This window comes from Borostomias antarcticus, assembly GCF_949987555.1.
Source record: "Borostomias antarcticus genome assembly, chromosome: 16".
Lineage (NCBI taxonomy): Eukaryota > Metazoa > Chordata > Actinopteri > Stomiiformes > Stomiidae > Borostomias > Borostomias antarcticus.
Window position 1 is genome coordinate 22,865,344 of NC_140249.1, and position 13,202 is coordinate 22,878,545.

The 13,202-nt window shown below is 44.3% G+C and overlaps 2 protein-coding genes across 2 annotated transcripts; both read left to right on the forward strand.

Annotated features, from left to right (window-relative positions):
• On the forward strand, nt 1-4,520 carry yars2 (tyrosyl-tRNA synthetase 2, mitochondrial; the record flags this gene model as incomplete). The annotated part of the gene is made up of 5 exons (XM_084451403.1): nt 1-307; nt 573-740; nt 1,781-1,936; nt 2,768-2,938; nt 4,361-4,520. The coding sequence occupies exons 1-5, from the start codon at nt 111-113 to the stop codon at nt 4,518-4,520; spliced, it is 852 nt and encodes a 283-aa protein (XP_084307529.1). The 5' UTR covers nt 1-110.
• Nucleotides 4,521-6,073: 1,553 nt separating this feature from the next.
• cdkn1bb (cyclin dependent kinase inhibitor 1Bb) lies at nt 6,074-9,671 on the forward strand. Its single transcript, XM_084450875.1, has 3 exons — nt 6,074-6,749; nt 7,071-7,200; nt 8,164-9,671. The coding sequence occupies exons 1-2, from the start codon at nt 6,299-6,301 to the stop codon at nt 7,187-7,189; spliced, it is 570 nt and encodes a 189-aa protein (XP_084307001.1). The 5' UTR covers nt 6,074-6,298; the 3' UTR covers nt 7,190-7,200; nt 8,164-9,671.
• The last annotated feature ends 3,531 nt before the right edge of the window (nt 9,672-13,202 follow it).

Below are 13,202 nucleotides of genomic sequence, written 5' to 3' on the forward strand. Positions count from 1 at the left end.
TCCATGACGGCTCTAAAAAGCTTGGCACCATAACTGTAGTGAACAATTTGACTTGGTACAAAGACTGGAATCTGGTGAGCTTCCTGTCAGAAGTTGGAAGACATTTCCGGATGGGGACCATGCTGAGTCGGCACAGTGTCCAGTCCAGGCTGAAGAGTCCAGAGGGAATGAGCTTGACTGAGTTTTCCTACCAGCTCTTCCAAGCCTATGACTTTTACCACCTGAATCAGCATTATGGCTGTAAGATTCAGTTGGGGGGGACAGACCAGCTGGGAAACTTGATGTCTGGACACGAGTTTATTCACAAGTAATAACAAGACGTATTATTGTAATTGATTGCTAACCCTAACCATTAATAACTCAATTAAAGTGATCATTCTAAACCTTCCAATAAATGAGCATGCAACATAGGACACAGCATTAACCTGACACAGTTCTTAGGACACAGCATTAACCTGACACAGTTCTTAGTAACTTATCTGTGTGTGTGTGTGTGTGTGTGTGTGTGTGTGTGTGTGTGTGTGTGTGTGTGTGTGTGTGTGTGTGTGTGTGTGTGTGTGTGTGTGTCACAGGGTGACCGGGGAGGAGGTGTATGGCCTGACCATCCCACTGGTGACCAGCTCTGTGGGAGACAAGCTAGGGAAGACTGCAGGCAACGCCGTCTGGCTCAACAGGGACAAGACGTCGCCCTTTGACCTCTACCAGTTCTTCCTCAGGCAGCCGGACAGCAGCGTGGAGGGGTAGGTTGAACCAGGACACCGGCCTCATAGGACTGACTCACGCAGGGCTGACTCATGTAAGACCGTCAGGTCTACACTGTTGTGGAAAGTGTAGACTTAAGCAATAAACCACTCGAGGCCGTGTGTTATAGTGATATAACAGCTAGGGGGCGTTGTTAGCCTAAAACTCCCCTAGCTGTTATAAAATCACTATAACACACGGCCTCGAGTGGTTTATTGCTTTTATACAACGGTTACTACAGCTATTAGTGTAAAATAAACACACAGCAATGTAAAATATTAACATTTATTCAAAACGAAGCATCATTCCCTCAATTCCGCCGAGCAAAATAGTTCCCCTAACAAAAGGGTTGCCAAGCAACAACAACAAATACAATGCATTGGATCAAATGGGAGGCGCATTAATACTGAAAATTGAATGATATGCAGTCGCAGGTGTGTGTTACAAAGTATTTTAACACGGCTTCCAGCCAATCTAGTCAATTAATAGATCAGAACGTCCAGCGCCGGACTGCGCTTTACTCGCTTCATTTTTGTGTTGTCTTCCGCTGTGTCGTTGAAATTTCTCAGCATCCCAATTAGCCTTCACTACATGGCGTGGCGCCCTCATGTGCATAACATCCGTTGATGACGTTCGTTCCCAAAAAGAAAAGTTCTGTTTCATTAACAAGCAATTCATCGAGTAACCAAATCTTACTCGAGTAAATTCTTATCGGCAATTAATCGATAGTCAATTAACTATTAACCCTAATGATAATCCTGCTTTATTGAAGTGAATATGTGTGTATGTGTTGGTGGACGCTGAGTGTTGGTTGTGCTGCAGGTACCTGAAGGATGTGTTGGTTGTGCTGCAGGTATCTGAAGGATGTGTTGGTTGTGCTGCAGGTATCTGAAGGATGTGTTGGTTGTGCTGCAGGTACCTGAAGGATGTGTTGGTTGTGCTGCAGGTACCTGAAGGATGTGTTGGTTGTGCTGCAGGTATCTGAAGGATGTGTTGGTTGTGCTGCAGGTACCTGAAGGATGTGTTGGTTGTGCTGCAGGTACCTGAAGCTCTTCACCTTCCTCTCCCTGCCGGAGGTGGAGAAGGTGATGGAGCAGCAGAGACGGGATCCGGGGAAACGGACGGCCCACAAACGCCTGGCCGCCGAGGTCACCAAGCTGGTCCACGGCAAGGAGGGCTTAGAGAGCGCCAAGAGGTAAGAACGTGTGTGTGTTGTGTTGTCGAATTCATAGTCGACGCAAACTACATAAGCGCAAGCAACGCAAGCTTCGCAAGGCCACGCAAGATCTCGTTGCGTCCTTGCGTGTGTCATGCCGAAATTTGTCACTTGACGCAAGCAATAGTGTAATTCCTTGCGTTTCCACAAAACAAAACACAGAACGCAAGCTTTAGAGTCATGTTGGAGCTTGCGTTCACAACGTAGCTTGCGTTGTTTGCGTCGACTATGAATCAGGCCTAACGCTGGTGGCTCTGATAGCAGTGCTGCAGCAACAGATGATGAGCTAGGCTAAAGATGCAGGTAACACACATTATCGTTGTTGAATAGATGTAGTTTGAGCCAGATAGCGAGACCTCTACTTGGCCTATGGGCTACGGAGACCACCTGTCCACTTCTCTCACATCTGTGTTTTAACTCTGTGTGTGTGTGTGTGTGTGTGTGGTTGTGTGTGTGTGTGTGTGTGTGTGTGTGTATTTATGTCAATCAATGCGGTATGTGTTACATTTGATACTGTATTTAATTCTATATTACTGTGTGTGTGTGTGTGTGTGTGTGTGTGTGTGTGAGAGTTTGTGTCAATCAATGTTGTGTTACATTTGATACTCTTATTTAATTCTATATTACTCTGTCTGTCTGTGTGTGTGTGTGCGTGTGTGTGCGTGTGTGTGTGTGTGTGTGTGTGTGTGTGTGTGTGTGTGCGCGTGTGTGTGCGTGTGTGTGTGTGTGTGTGCGTGTGTGTGCGCGTGCGTGTGTGTGTGTGTGTGTATGTGTGTGTGCGCGTGCGTGTGTGTGCGTGTGTGTGTGCAGGTGCACCAACGCGCTGTTCCACAGCAGTCTGCAGGCGCTGGAGCAGATGAGTGACGAGGAGCTGCAGGAGCTGTTCAGGGAGGCCCCGTTCCATGAGCTGCTGCTGGAGCCAGGGACCTCGGTGCTGGACGCCTGCCGCAGGGTCCAGGCCCTCCCCGAGGGCCCCAAAGGGTAGGGACACTCCCCCACCCAGGGCCCAGGCCCTCCCCCAGGGCACCAAAGGGTAGGGACACTCCCCCACCCCCCCACCCAGGGTCCAGGCCCTCCCCCAGGGCCCCAAAGGGTAGGGACACTCCCCCACCCCCCCACCCAGGGTCCAGGCCCTCCCCCAGGGCCCCAAAGGGTAGGGACACTCCCCCACCCCCCCACCCAGGGTCCAGGCCCTCCCCGAGGGCCCCAAAGGGTAGGGACACTCCCCCACTCCCCCACCCAGGGTCCAGGGCCTCCCCAAGGGCCCCAAAGGGTAGGGACACTCCCCCACCGCGCCCCACCTGCCCCTGTCAGTGCACCTTCATCTGCTCACTGTAATATTATCTAAGCATAAGCACACGTGTGTGAAGCTGAGAGTATTGAATAGGGATGGGTATCGGGAACCGGTATTTTTTGGTGCCGGTACGTCATTGGGTCAGTACCGAAATATCAATAAACGGAATGGACAAACGGTGCTGCTATCGGTATTTAACTCGTTCATAAATCCACGGAGCCACGTTTGTTTCATAAATCAGCCGACGCAGCTGGCATCCGTCCCTTAATCATGACAAAGCTGCTGGTGACAGGCGATGACGTCACATTGTTATTGTTTGCCTCTCACTAGTAGTACAGGAGGCCACTTGAGGAAGTAGGCATAGTGGAGAACAGGGAAAAACAGTACTTCACCAAATCTACCGACGGTGCAAATGCAATTTATGTACCGTAAAAAGTTAGTTGTGTCTAAAGGGGGTAACACCAGCACCCTCATGAAACACTTACAAGTTGTTACAAGCAGATCTGTTTGAGTGCTTTAGCGGAGCGGCTAATGCTAACGCTGGTGGCTCTGATAGCAATGCTGCAGTAGCAGATGAGCCAGGCTAAAGATGCAGGTAACACGCGTTATCGTTGTTGAATAGATGTAGTTTGAGCCAGATAGCGAGACCTCTACTTGGCCTATGGGCTACGGAGACCACCTGTCCACTTCTCTCAGATCTGTGTTTGAACTCTTATCTAGTGTAATGTTATGTACCTGAATATGGATAACCTCATATAATGTGATCAGGCTCACACTATGTTCTTGTTCTTTTGTGTGTGTGTGTGTGTGTGTGTGGGCGCGTGCGTGCGTGCGTGTGTGTGGGCGCGTGCGTGCGTGCGTGTGGGCGCATGCGTGCGTGCGTGGGTGCATGCGTGTGTGCGTGGGTGCATGCGTGTGTGCATGCGTGTGTGTGTGTGTGCGTGTGTGTGTGTGCGCGTGTGTGTGTGTGTGTGTGTGTGGGCGCGTGCGTGTGTGCGCGCGTGTGTGTGTGTGTGTGTGGGCGCGTGCGTGCGTGTGTGGGCGCGTGCGTGCGTGTGTGTGTGTGTATGTGTGTGCGTGTGCGCATGCATGTGTGTGTGTGTGTGTAGGTACCGTATGGTATCAGAGGGGGCGGTATGGATGAACCACAGCAGGACGGAGAGCCCAGAGCAGGTTCTGACCCCCGGCCTCCACATCCTGGCCAACGGACTCACCCTCCTCCGGGTCGGCAAGAAGAACTTCCACATCATCAAGTGGCTCAACCTGTGAGGCTCCGGAAAGTTCTCCAGTACTCTAAAGGGACCGAGGTACGGCAGGGAGACTGGGAGTGAGAGGAGATGGAACCCTTACAGTAACAGTTCGTTCTCTTATTGAGAAATACCCCTAGTTTTGGCCTAAGGGTTGGTCTTCTGTGGTGGTATTTATGGGATGTGATTGGATGGTAGTATTTAAGGTATTATTCTGGGCTGGACTGCAAAGTAAAGACAGAACTCTTGTCTTCTCCTAGTATAAGGTATTAAAAATGTATTAAAACAAGAATTGTTTGTGGATTTTGTCAGGTTGTTATTGTCCGTCCTGGTCAATGCTGATCTGTAACGTGTGAGTTTTTGGGGGGCGGGGCATATTCAACATCAAACCGCCATTTAGTGTGTTTTTTATTTATAGATCTCCACCACTAGGTGTCAGTGTCTCCCTCTCTTCCTACCGTGGTCGAGGGGGAAAGGAGCCGTTGAAAAGGGCAGTGGCAACGCAATGTTGAGAGGCCCTAGTTATATTATCGCTGTGAGATAAATTCAATAAAAGAAAGTGCATATCTAATGTTGTTAACATTGATCCAATCATTTTGATTGATTAGAAATATATTGCTTCATTTCTATGGATAGTATTCTTTTAACAGGGGATTTTTATTCCTCTCCAGCTGGGTAGGCTACAGGTTAATTCTTTACAAAGTGAAAATATAATTGTAAAAATTCCCAGAAACGTATCTTTCTAATTTTATTCAGATTATTCATGTTGGTATTTAAATACAATGGCCCTCGAGGAAAGATGCTGTCCAGTATTTACCCCTTTGACATCTATACCGGCCTTTTGCTGTTCTACTAAAGACACCAGTGTGTGTGGTGACAGCAATCTATTCCATTAAACCCATCTTCCAGTGTAAATATTGGATTTCAAATACCAAACCAAACACCAAATAATGTACAATTTTTCTAATAATTGTACAATGCATTACGTTGTGTTGTGATGTATTTTAATAATATGACTGTGTGCATTACAACTGGAGCAACAGGTCCCCACACCCATAGGTTAGTTTGTATTTTCAAATGTGTCAAACGTTTAAGGTGGTATGAATATATAGTACTCAAATATATTTAAATACAAAAATGTTTTGAGCTTTGGAGGGGATTGCATTTTACACTTCATATTATTTCAAAGCAGTTTCAGAAAACGTTCATTATAATAATAGACAGTTTTTTTTACGTCTAACTTTTATCAAGATTATTTATTGAACTGTCCAAACTCCCTCTCAAACAACAGTAGAGAATTAAATTGCTATATTTCCGCGTGCCGGAGTATCATCGTATGCAGGTACGTGAAGTTACAAAATTGCATCCATTGAGCTGTTATGTTGCAACACTAGAACATGTATGATCACCTTAAGAGGAGGGCGGGCCCAAGCCCTTTAACCAATGAGTGGCCTTCGCTGTGTTAAATAGCTCTGTGTGTCAATCATTTTTCTCCAGCCTGCCTGCCCACGATCGCCATATTGGGTACTGAAAAGGTTTGTCTGTTATTTCTTCTCTCTTACTACGAGAGACGAAATTGACAGGAGTGGCCTCTGTAACTGCACTTTGTTTTGATGATCTGTGGAGACTACTTTTGCTCGCATTCCCTTATTGGCAGTTAGTGTTTCTGTCCAGACCTATGCATGGCATGCGTGCGTGCGTGTTGATCAGTGGTTTTTACGCCTGTTTTGGATCGCGCTAAGCAAGGAGGAAATAGACATTTTTAAGTGTTATATTTGAGCGTTTTTTGATTCTCGGAAAATGTCAGATGTTCGTCTTTCAAATGGGAGCCCGACTTTGGAAAGAACGGATGCTCGCTTGTCGGATCACCCGAAGCCTTCAGCCTGCAGAAACCTTTTCGGCTCGGTGGATCACGAAGAGTTAAGGAGGGATTTAAAGGGACATTTGCAGGAGATGGAAGATGCGTCCTCGGATAAATGGAGCTTCGATTTTGCGAGTCACAGGCCGCTCACGAGTGGGAAATTCGATTGGGAATTAGTGGATTGTAAAGACATTCCTAATTTCTACCACAGAGCGCAACGATCAGCGAAGGGTGTTTGCCCGTCTGGGAATAACAATGTGGATGTAAACGGGAATCATAACTGTGTGGTGGTGACTCCCCGACTGCCCTCAGAAAACACCGAGATCTTTGATAGTCAGATGGAGTGCAAGGACCAGTGCACCGGCCAGAGGAAAAGAGCCGCTTGTCACGGTACGGCTGCGGCTGATTAAAGTTAAATGCAAAAATGGTTTAGACTAGCCTACTTGTGTTAGTTGCCCGTTGGAAACATAGTGCTGATTGTGTTTTCTCGTTGCTGGTCTCTCTTGGGTAACAATGAAAACACTCAGAGCATTTGGATACTTTGTTACGGCGCGCGCTGATAAGATCTTGCGTAATAATTTAAACGATTCAAGATCTGTGTGCGTTATAAGGCACGACATATAGGAAATGTTGCAGATTGCGTTTTTATACCCGACAGTCGTACCATTTTCGAGAATTGACTTAAATTGTGTTTTTTTCTTCTTCTTGCAGACCCCTCGTCCCAAAATAAAAGGTCCCACACTAGCTCGGATGATGTGTCTCGCTGCCCGGGCTTAACGCACTCTGGGGAACACACACCCAGGAAAACCAGTCCAAAGAGTCAGACGTGAGGTGCAGAATGGTAAGACCTTTTCAGATCATCGTGAAGTGAACAGACTGTGTGGAAATGTGAAGGGCTTCAAATTCAACTGAATTTCCATTTTTTTACACGTCATCTCGGTGCGTTCGAGTTGTGGAATTTCTGTTCTGGAATCCTGTGAGGAAGTTTACACGCAAATATTCACAATGTTCATGCATTGCCCGTTTACGAGACGAATAGCAGCTAAAATACACTCGTATTTTATACAGTTGTTATTATTAACGTATTGTTTGGGAAGCTGACGTTTTTTATCCATATTTCGGTGACAGCTTTGTGGGCTGTCAAAACTATTGTCTGAATTTTCTTGTCATATAGGCGAGCCATTCTGTCAGCTAGCAGGGCGTCCATTTGCTGTTAAAACGTATGATTTATCAAGTAACTTTTGATGCACTGCGTGGTGTAAAAAGGGTTAAAGTCCAAGAGGCTACACATAGGCGACATTTACTACAACCACGGCCACGGTGAGGTTGAGTTTCCGACGAAACCGTAAACAAGTCCTCTGAACAACACTATAGTAACACGTCAGCAACCATTGGCTTCAGCAGGCAGAAGGGGGCTGGTCTCACTGGGGGAGTGCGTTCCTCGGAAAACATCTGTCTATTCATGTGAATGGAAATATACTTAAGGTCCAAAAGCATTCATTGATAAGTATATGAGCATATGCATAGTAGAAATTGTGTCAGTTACCATATTGTAAAGCTCTGAGGGGAGAGTTCAGGTGTTCTGGTAGTCTTGAGTTTAGCCTCCCTTTTCACTGTTAAGTCTATAGACTACTATCACTCCAGGGCTAGATATTGTCATGCCCTTGCTGCCACTGTGACTTTATTCCTGCCCTTTTCTCGGTTAAGAATTCATAAACTCTTGCCACCCGATTGATCAACCACATAACACATTTGCTTTTGCTGTATCTAATACATCTTATATATTATTTTTTCCCCTCCGCAGAGCTGAAGATGTATTTCCCCTTTTCTGAAAACCTCAGTGTTGGGTGATTTTGAAGAGGAACTACAAAGAAAAAAACAAACATATCAACTCTCCTGGGGATGGAGGGGCTGTGCAAGCACTGAACAGAAACACTAAAGTTCTGGCACTCATAAAGTGACTGCCTCTAAAGCAGTCAGATGTAGCAGTGTGCAATTAGGTTTGATTTCCTTTTTTGCTCATTTTTTTACTACCTGTGTATATTTTCCTCTCCATATGTAGCACATAAAACGTATTAAGAAAATAAATTTCCTTTATGTAAAAGTGTGAATTTGATTTGACTTGAAGAATTGCAGTGTAGTTTAAGAATTGTTTTCCAAAATGCTGTTCATTGTTTTGCTTTATTTTCCCTCTCCTCTCTAAAGGCAGTGTGACTTTCTTTGACCATTATACATATTGAATCCTGCTACATTTGAAAAATGATTCTGGATTAGAGTTCCTCATCATTCACTGTGGGTCATCTCCGTTAATCTCTCAAGTGAAGAACGGTACATATGTAGCCTTTGTCATTATATTTTTTCCCCATTTCTCTCTTTTTTTTCTCTTTTTTTTTTACATTTCAGTGTCATTAATTCAAAGTTCTCTCAAGATTTGTCACCCAAGGAAATATTGCATCAGCAAATGACACATTTCTCTTCTGGTGTATTATGTGAAGTTGCCCAATATTTATTGTAATCAGTTTGGAGACGATTTGTGTAGGCTTACATTTTGAATTCAGTTCTGGAATATTATTTCTTCCTTTAGATTTCCTCTGCCGCATGTTAAGTTATGTTTTGTTTGTCTTTTTTGAGTTGTGTGCGGTACTCATTGACTGAAGGATAAGGACTGTACTAACTGCACAGGTAGTATTAATCATATACTGTTTCATCCACTTGCTAATTTGCCTAAGTTATCTCACACTGTGAGTAGGCAAATCTTTGATATACAAGGAAGGTATCCGGTGAGTGGATTGTCCTACAATGCCAAATACATGGTTGCTTATGGTTTTGTCAGTACTATAGTCTACATTTTCATTAGTTTTGACTCCACATTGTATTTACAGTGTATTTTTGTTTTTTTTCCATTTAAGTTGTTTGCCTGCTGACCATGCAAATGTGTGCATCCAAGATATCTTCCATTTCATTGACATAGATATGTGTTATAACCAGAGGTAAACTGTAGGACTACCCATCGAAAGAAAGGAAATGCTTGTCTCAGAAAAGCAGTCACTCTGCCTGTGTATTTGTGTAAATCTTTGAGGTGTACCTGTGTACATAACTTTGTAAAAACACTGAGAAATTATACTAACTTATTTATGTCAAGCTTTTTTTATGTAGAATAAAATGGGTTTTTGATTCCGGTTTCCAAAGTGGCATTTACATAATTACATAATTATAATTGTCTTTTTATTGTAAAAGCATATTTTTGGTAGTTTTTTATCAACAAGGTTGCAAACTGAGCCTGATAAAATATTTGATGTGCATTTTGTAATGTGTGGATATAAAATATGTTGCAATCAATTAAAACAGAAATTTGAATCTATCAAGATTTTTTTTGTTTACTTGCAATGAACAATCTCCTGCATACACACTATGAACAATCTGCAGCACACACACACACACACACATGCACATGCACAGCCAGTGGCACAAAGATATTCCTCATCTATCCTATCTAAGTCTATCCTTCATTGAAATTAGTTACACCAAATGAACACGTAATACACATCAATAATACTGTAGGTACATATCTGGGTACATATCTGTAAATTAGTCTTAATATGTTTATGTAATGAAGGTGCTTCTATGTCATGAGAACACGTCTCTTCCTAATGACATGTATCAAAGAGATTAACCTATATAAATAAAGGTCAATCAAAAACTGGGTGCATTAAATGTATTTTTTGGGTGTGGTAGAATAGTTGATACTGTCTGATAGTTGTGCATTAGTGAACCAAGGCCAACCTCAGTCAGTGTAGGCTATCCAGGATGAGGAGAAAACAGCTTGAACATCGAGTGTGTGAAGTGTTTCTGACTCGTGACTTTACTACCTTGCGATACGCAGCTGATAGTCTGAATCACTAGTAGACTGCTTGCATTTGGAGAGGAGACGCACTGAAACCACATTCTGTGCCACAAGTTATAGGCTACAGTGTCTGGATCATTTCTCACGATGATAACTCTGGCATTATAAGACCCCGTGTTCCACCGACGTTTTAATCACTGCTATAGTTTAAAGTTAGTATATTTTTTATCTCCGTGGTCGTGTTGAACTACCGGGTATGCAGGAGCTCAGAGAAGCTCAGAGAAGCTCAGAGAAGAAGAAGCTCCAGTCGACGGTCTGTTGCCGCGCGCGGATAGTGTGACACTCCCAATATGATGAAATCGGCAGATTTTGAAAACAGACGGTGATTGACGTTTGGCCCAACCAATCAAATGGAGAGGAAGGAAAGCACACCACTTGTTGCAGCCAGTAACGTTTGTCTGATGGCATTACTGAAATGTAGTTATGTGCAAGTTCTGCAGAAAAGTCATGCAAAACATACGCAGTAATAGTGTAAGTATTTAAATACTTTAATGTTTTACACGTTTATTTCAGCAACGGTAGAATTAGGTAGCATTAGTGCACAAAGCCTGGAATTGCTGAAGATGAGTGATGTAGGCTTACAAACATGGAAATGTCATTTTAATCAAGGGTCAGATTCAGCATATGGATGTACAATGATGTGGATAAGCGAAACTACAGGAAATAACATATTTTCAGTGTTGTGACATGTATTCGGATTCAGCCTATTATACAGTACTGTGTGTGTGTGTGTGTGTGTGTGTGTGTGTGTGTGTGTGTGTGTGTGTGTGTGTGTGTATGTGTGTGTGTGTCTTTATTGCTTTATTTCATTATTTCTGTCACATTTAAAAAAAATACTTTGCTTTTGCAAAATGTTTTTGCAATTAAAAAAAATAAAAAATATCTTAACTGTTTAATGTACAGCACTTTATAAAATAACCCAACCAGTGCACATTAAATGAGCAACATTTTCACACACAGTATCCATTTCCCATTTCTCTCAGGATTATTTTTTTTAACGTAATATAATTCATCGCTTTTATCATGAAATTCCATCACACCAGTTCTAGTGCTATCTATTACCGAGGCTGAGGCCTTTTCAGCTACTCACTTAGTCTGACTCTGCTACTCACTTAGTCTGACTCTCCCTCCTGAGGCGTTTTCCAGCCATCTCTCCCCCAATCTAAAGGCCCAGTCAGACCTGGTGTTCTAACATGTAGTTCAACACAGGAGCTCTCTCTCTCTCTCTCTCTCTCCCTCTCTCTCTCTCTCTCTCTCTCTCTCTCTCTCTCTCTATTCCTACTGCAGTTCACCACAGCTGAGGGCAATAACAGAAAGACACCTGCACTGGCTCTGACGTCGGGGGTGGGGGAGGGGGGGGCAGGTGGGTAACCTCAGCTCAGCTGCACACCCCCTCTCGGAGCTGGACCCATTGTCCCCGTGTGTGGGGCTCTGTGTGGAGCTCCATTGTGAGGGGCCTCCGCTGGCCACTGTTGTGTCTGGGGCTCCTGGCCAGACAAAGGGCCCGTCTAGGAGCCTCTACCCCCCCGACCAAACACTGGCCTGGGCTCAGAACGACGAGGAGGAGGAGGAAGTGCTGTCTGAAGCACACTGGGAATACCATCAGGGGATGGCTGACTCTTAGTGTGTGTGTGTGTGTGTGTGTGTGTGTGTGTGTGTGTGTGTGTGTGTGTGTGCGCGTGTGTGTGTGTGTGTGTGTGTGTCCTAAGTCATGAAGTTATTTTGGTTTGAGATGACGCTGCCTCGTTGGTAACTGAGGATAGGTAGATAAGATGCCAGTTTTTTTTTCTTGTGTTCTATTTTAAAATGTTGATGGGATTCATATCTCTCCCAGCTCAGGGGTGTGTGTGACCAGACACGCCATTCTTCAGGGAAGCAACAACACTGTAGCTCACCAAGAATGCTGTAAATATGGAACTTCTTGTTATTTTTATGCGGAATATGGACCTTCCCTAAATTGACCTTTATGACACGCGCGCTATTGTGACGCGTTTCTCGCAGTTCTCGCGGTTCAAGAGGCCACTAGTGCGGTTTAAATGCTTTACATACAATATGAGAAAGCGGTTTTGAAACTATGTTGTTTCTCTAGGTCAAATGTCACTTCCCCTATAGGTTGCTATCCTGTGTGTGTGTGTGTGTGTGTGTGTGTGTGTGTGTGTGTGTGTGTGTGTGTGTGAGTCATTCTGCAACGTCACTAGGGCAGTCTAGTAATTCTCACTACTACTCTACTATTGACACAGGGGCCTCCCTCACCCCACTGGCCTGGCTGGTTCAGAGTAGGTGTGAACTGCCCACCTGGATGAGTGTTCACTTATAATAATCTAGAGTTTGACAAGCAATATGTAACAGACTCAGCTCACACTATAAGACAGCCAACCAGTGAGCCATGGAGACAGAGGAATACAAGTTAACCCTTTGTTTCCGGAAATCATTTGTTCCTTGTGCAGCAGTAGGCCTTTCCAGTTAAATGTGATCATTCATAATTTGTTTATTCACGCTATACACACAATGCATATTTGACTGGATGTGTCAAAGTTTGTAGAGCCACAGCTTAAAGCAATAGCCCCAAGCTTGTGTGATGTGGTGTGTAAATCTTTATTCAATTCCATTCCGATCTAATTTAATTATATTCCTCAGCTGAAATACTCCTGCTGTTTCGAGAGGCTCAAATCCACAGACAGAGTGAACCTGTTTGCTTTTCTCTTGCCGTAGCTGCACTCTGACTAACTAAACAAAACCGCACGGAGGCTAGGAAATACCAGCAAGCCCGAAATTGGGAACGTGTAACCAGCTAGTACCGCCAAGACGGTCTGAATTTACACTTCCTCACTGTATCAACAGAAACAGGTTATCTTTTCCTGTTAACCGCCCGGCACTTAATATAAAGCCGCAAGTTCCTCCCCACGTTTCCTGTGCCGGCCACAACCCACGTCATCAGC

Excerpts from the sequence above, each read along its gene's own strand:
- cdkn1bb (XM_084450875.1), top strand. The coding sequence starts at position 6,299 with ATGTCAGATGTTCGTCTTTCAAATGGGAGCCCGACTTTGGAAAGAACG. Across the intron at positions 6,750-7,070 it reads GAAAAGAGCCGCTTGTCACG|ACCCCTCGTCCCAAAATAAA; the intron begins GTACGGCTGCGG and ends TTCTTCTTGCAG.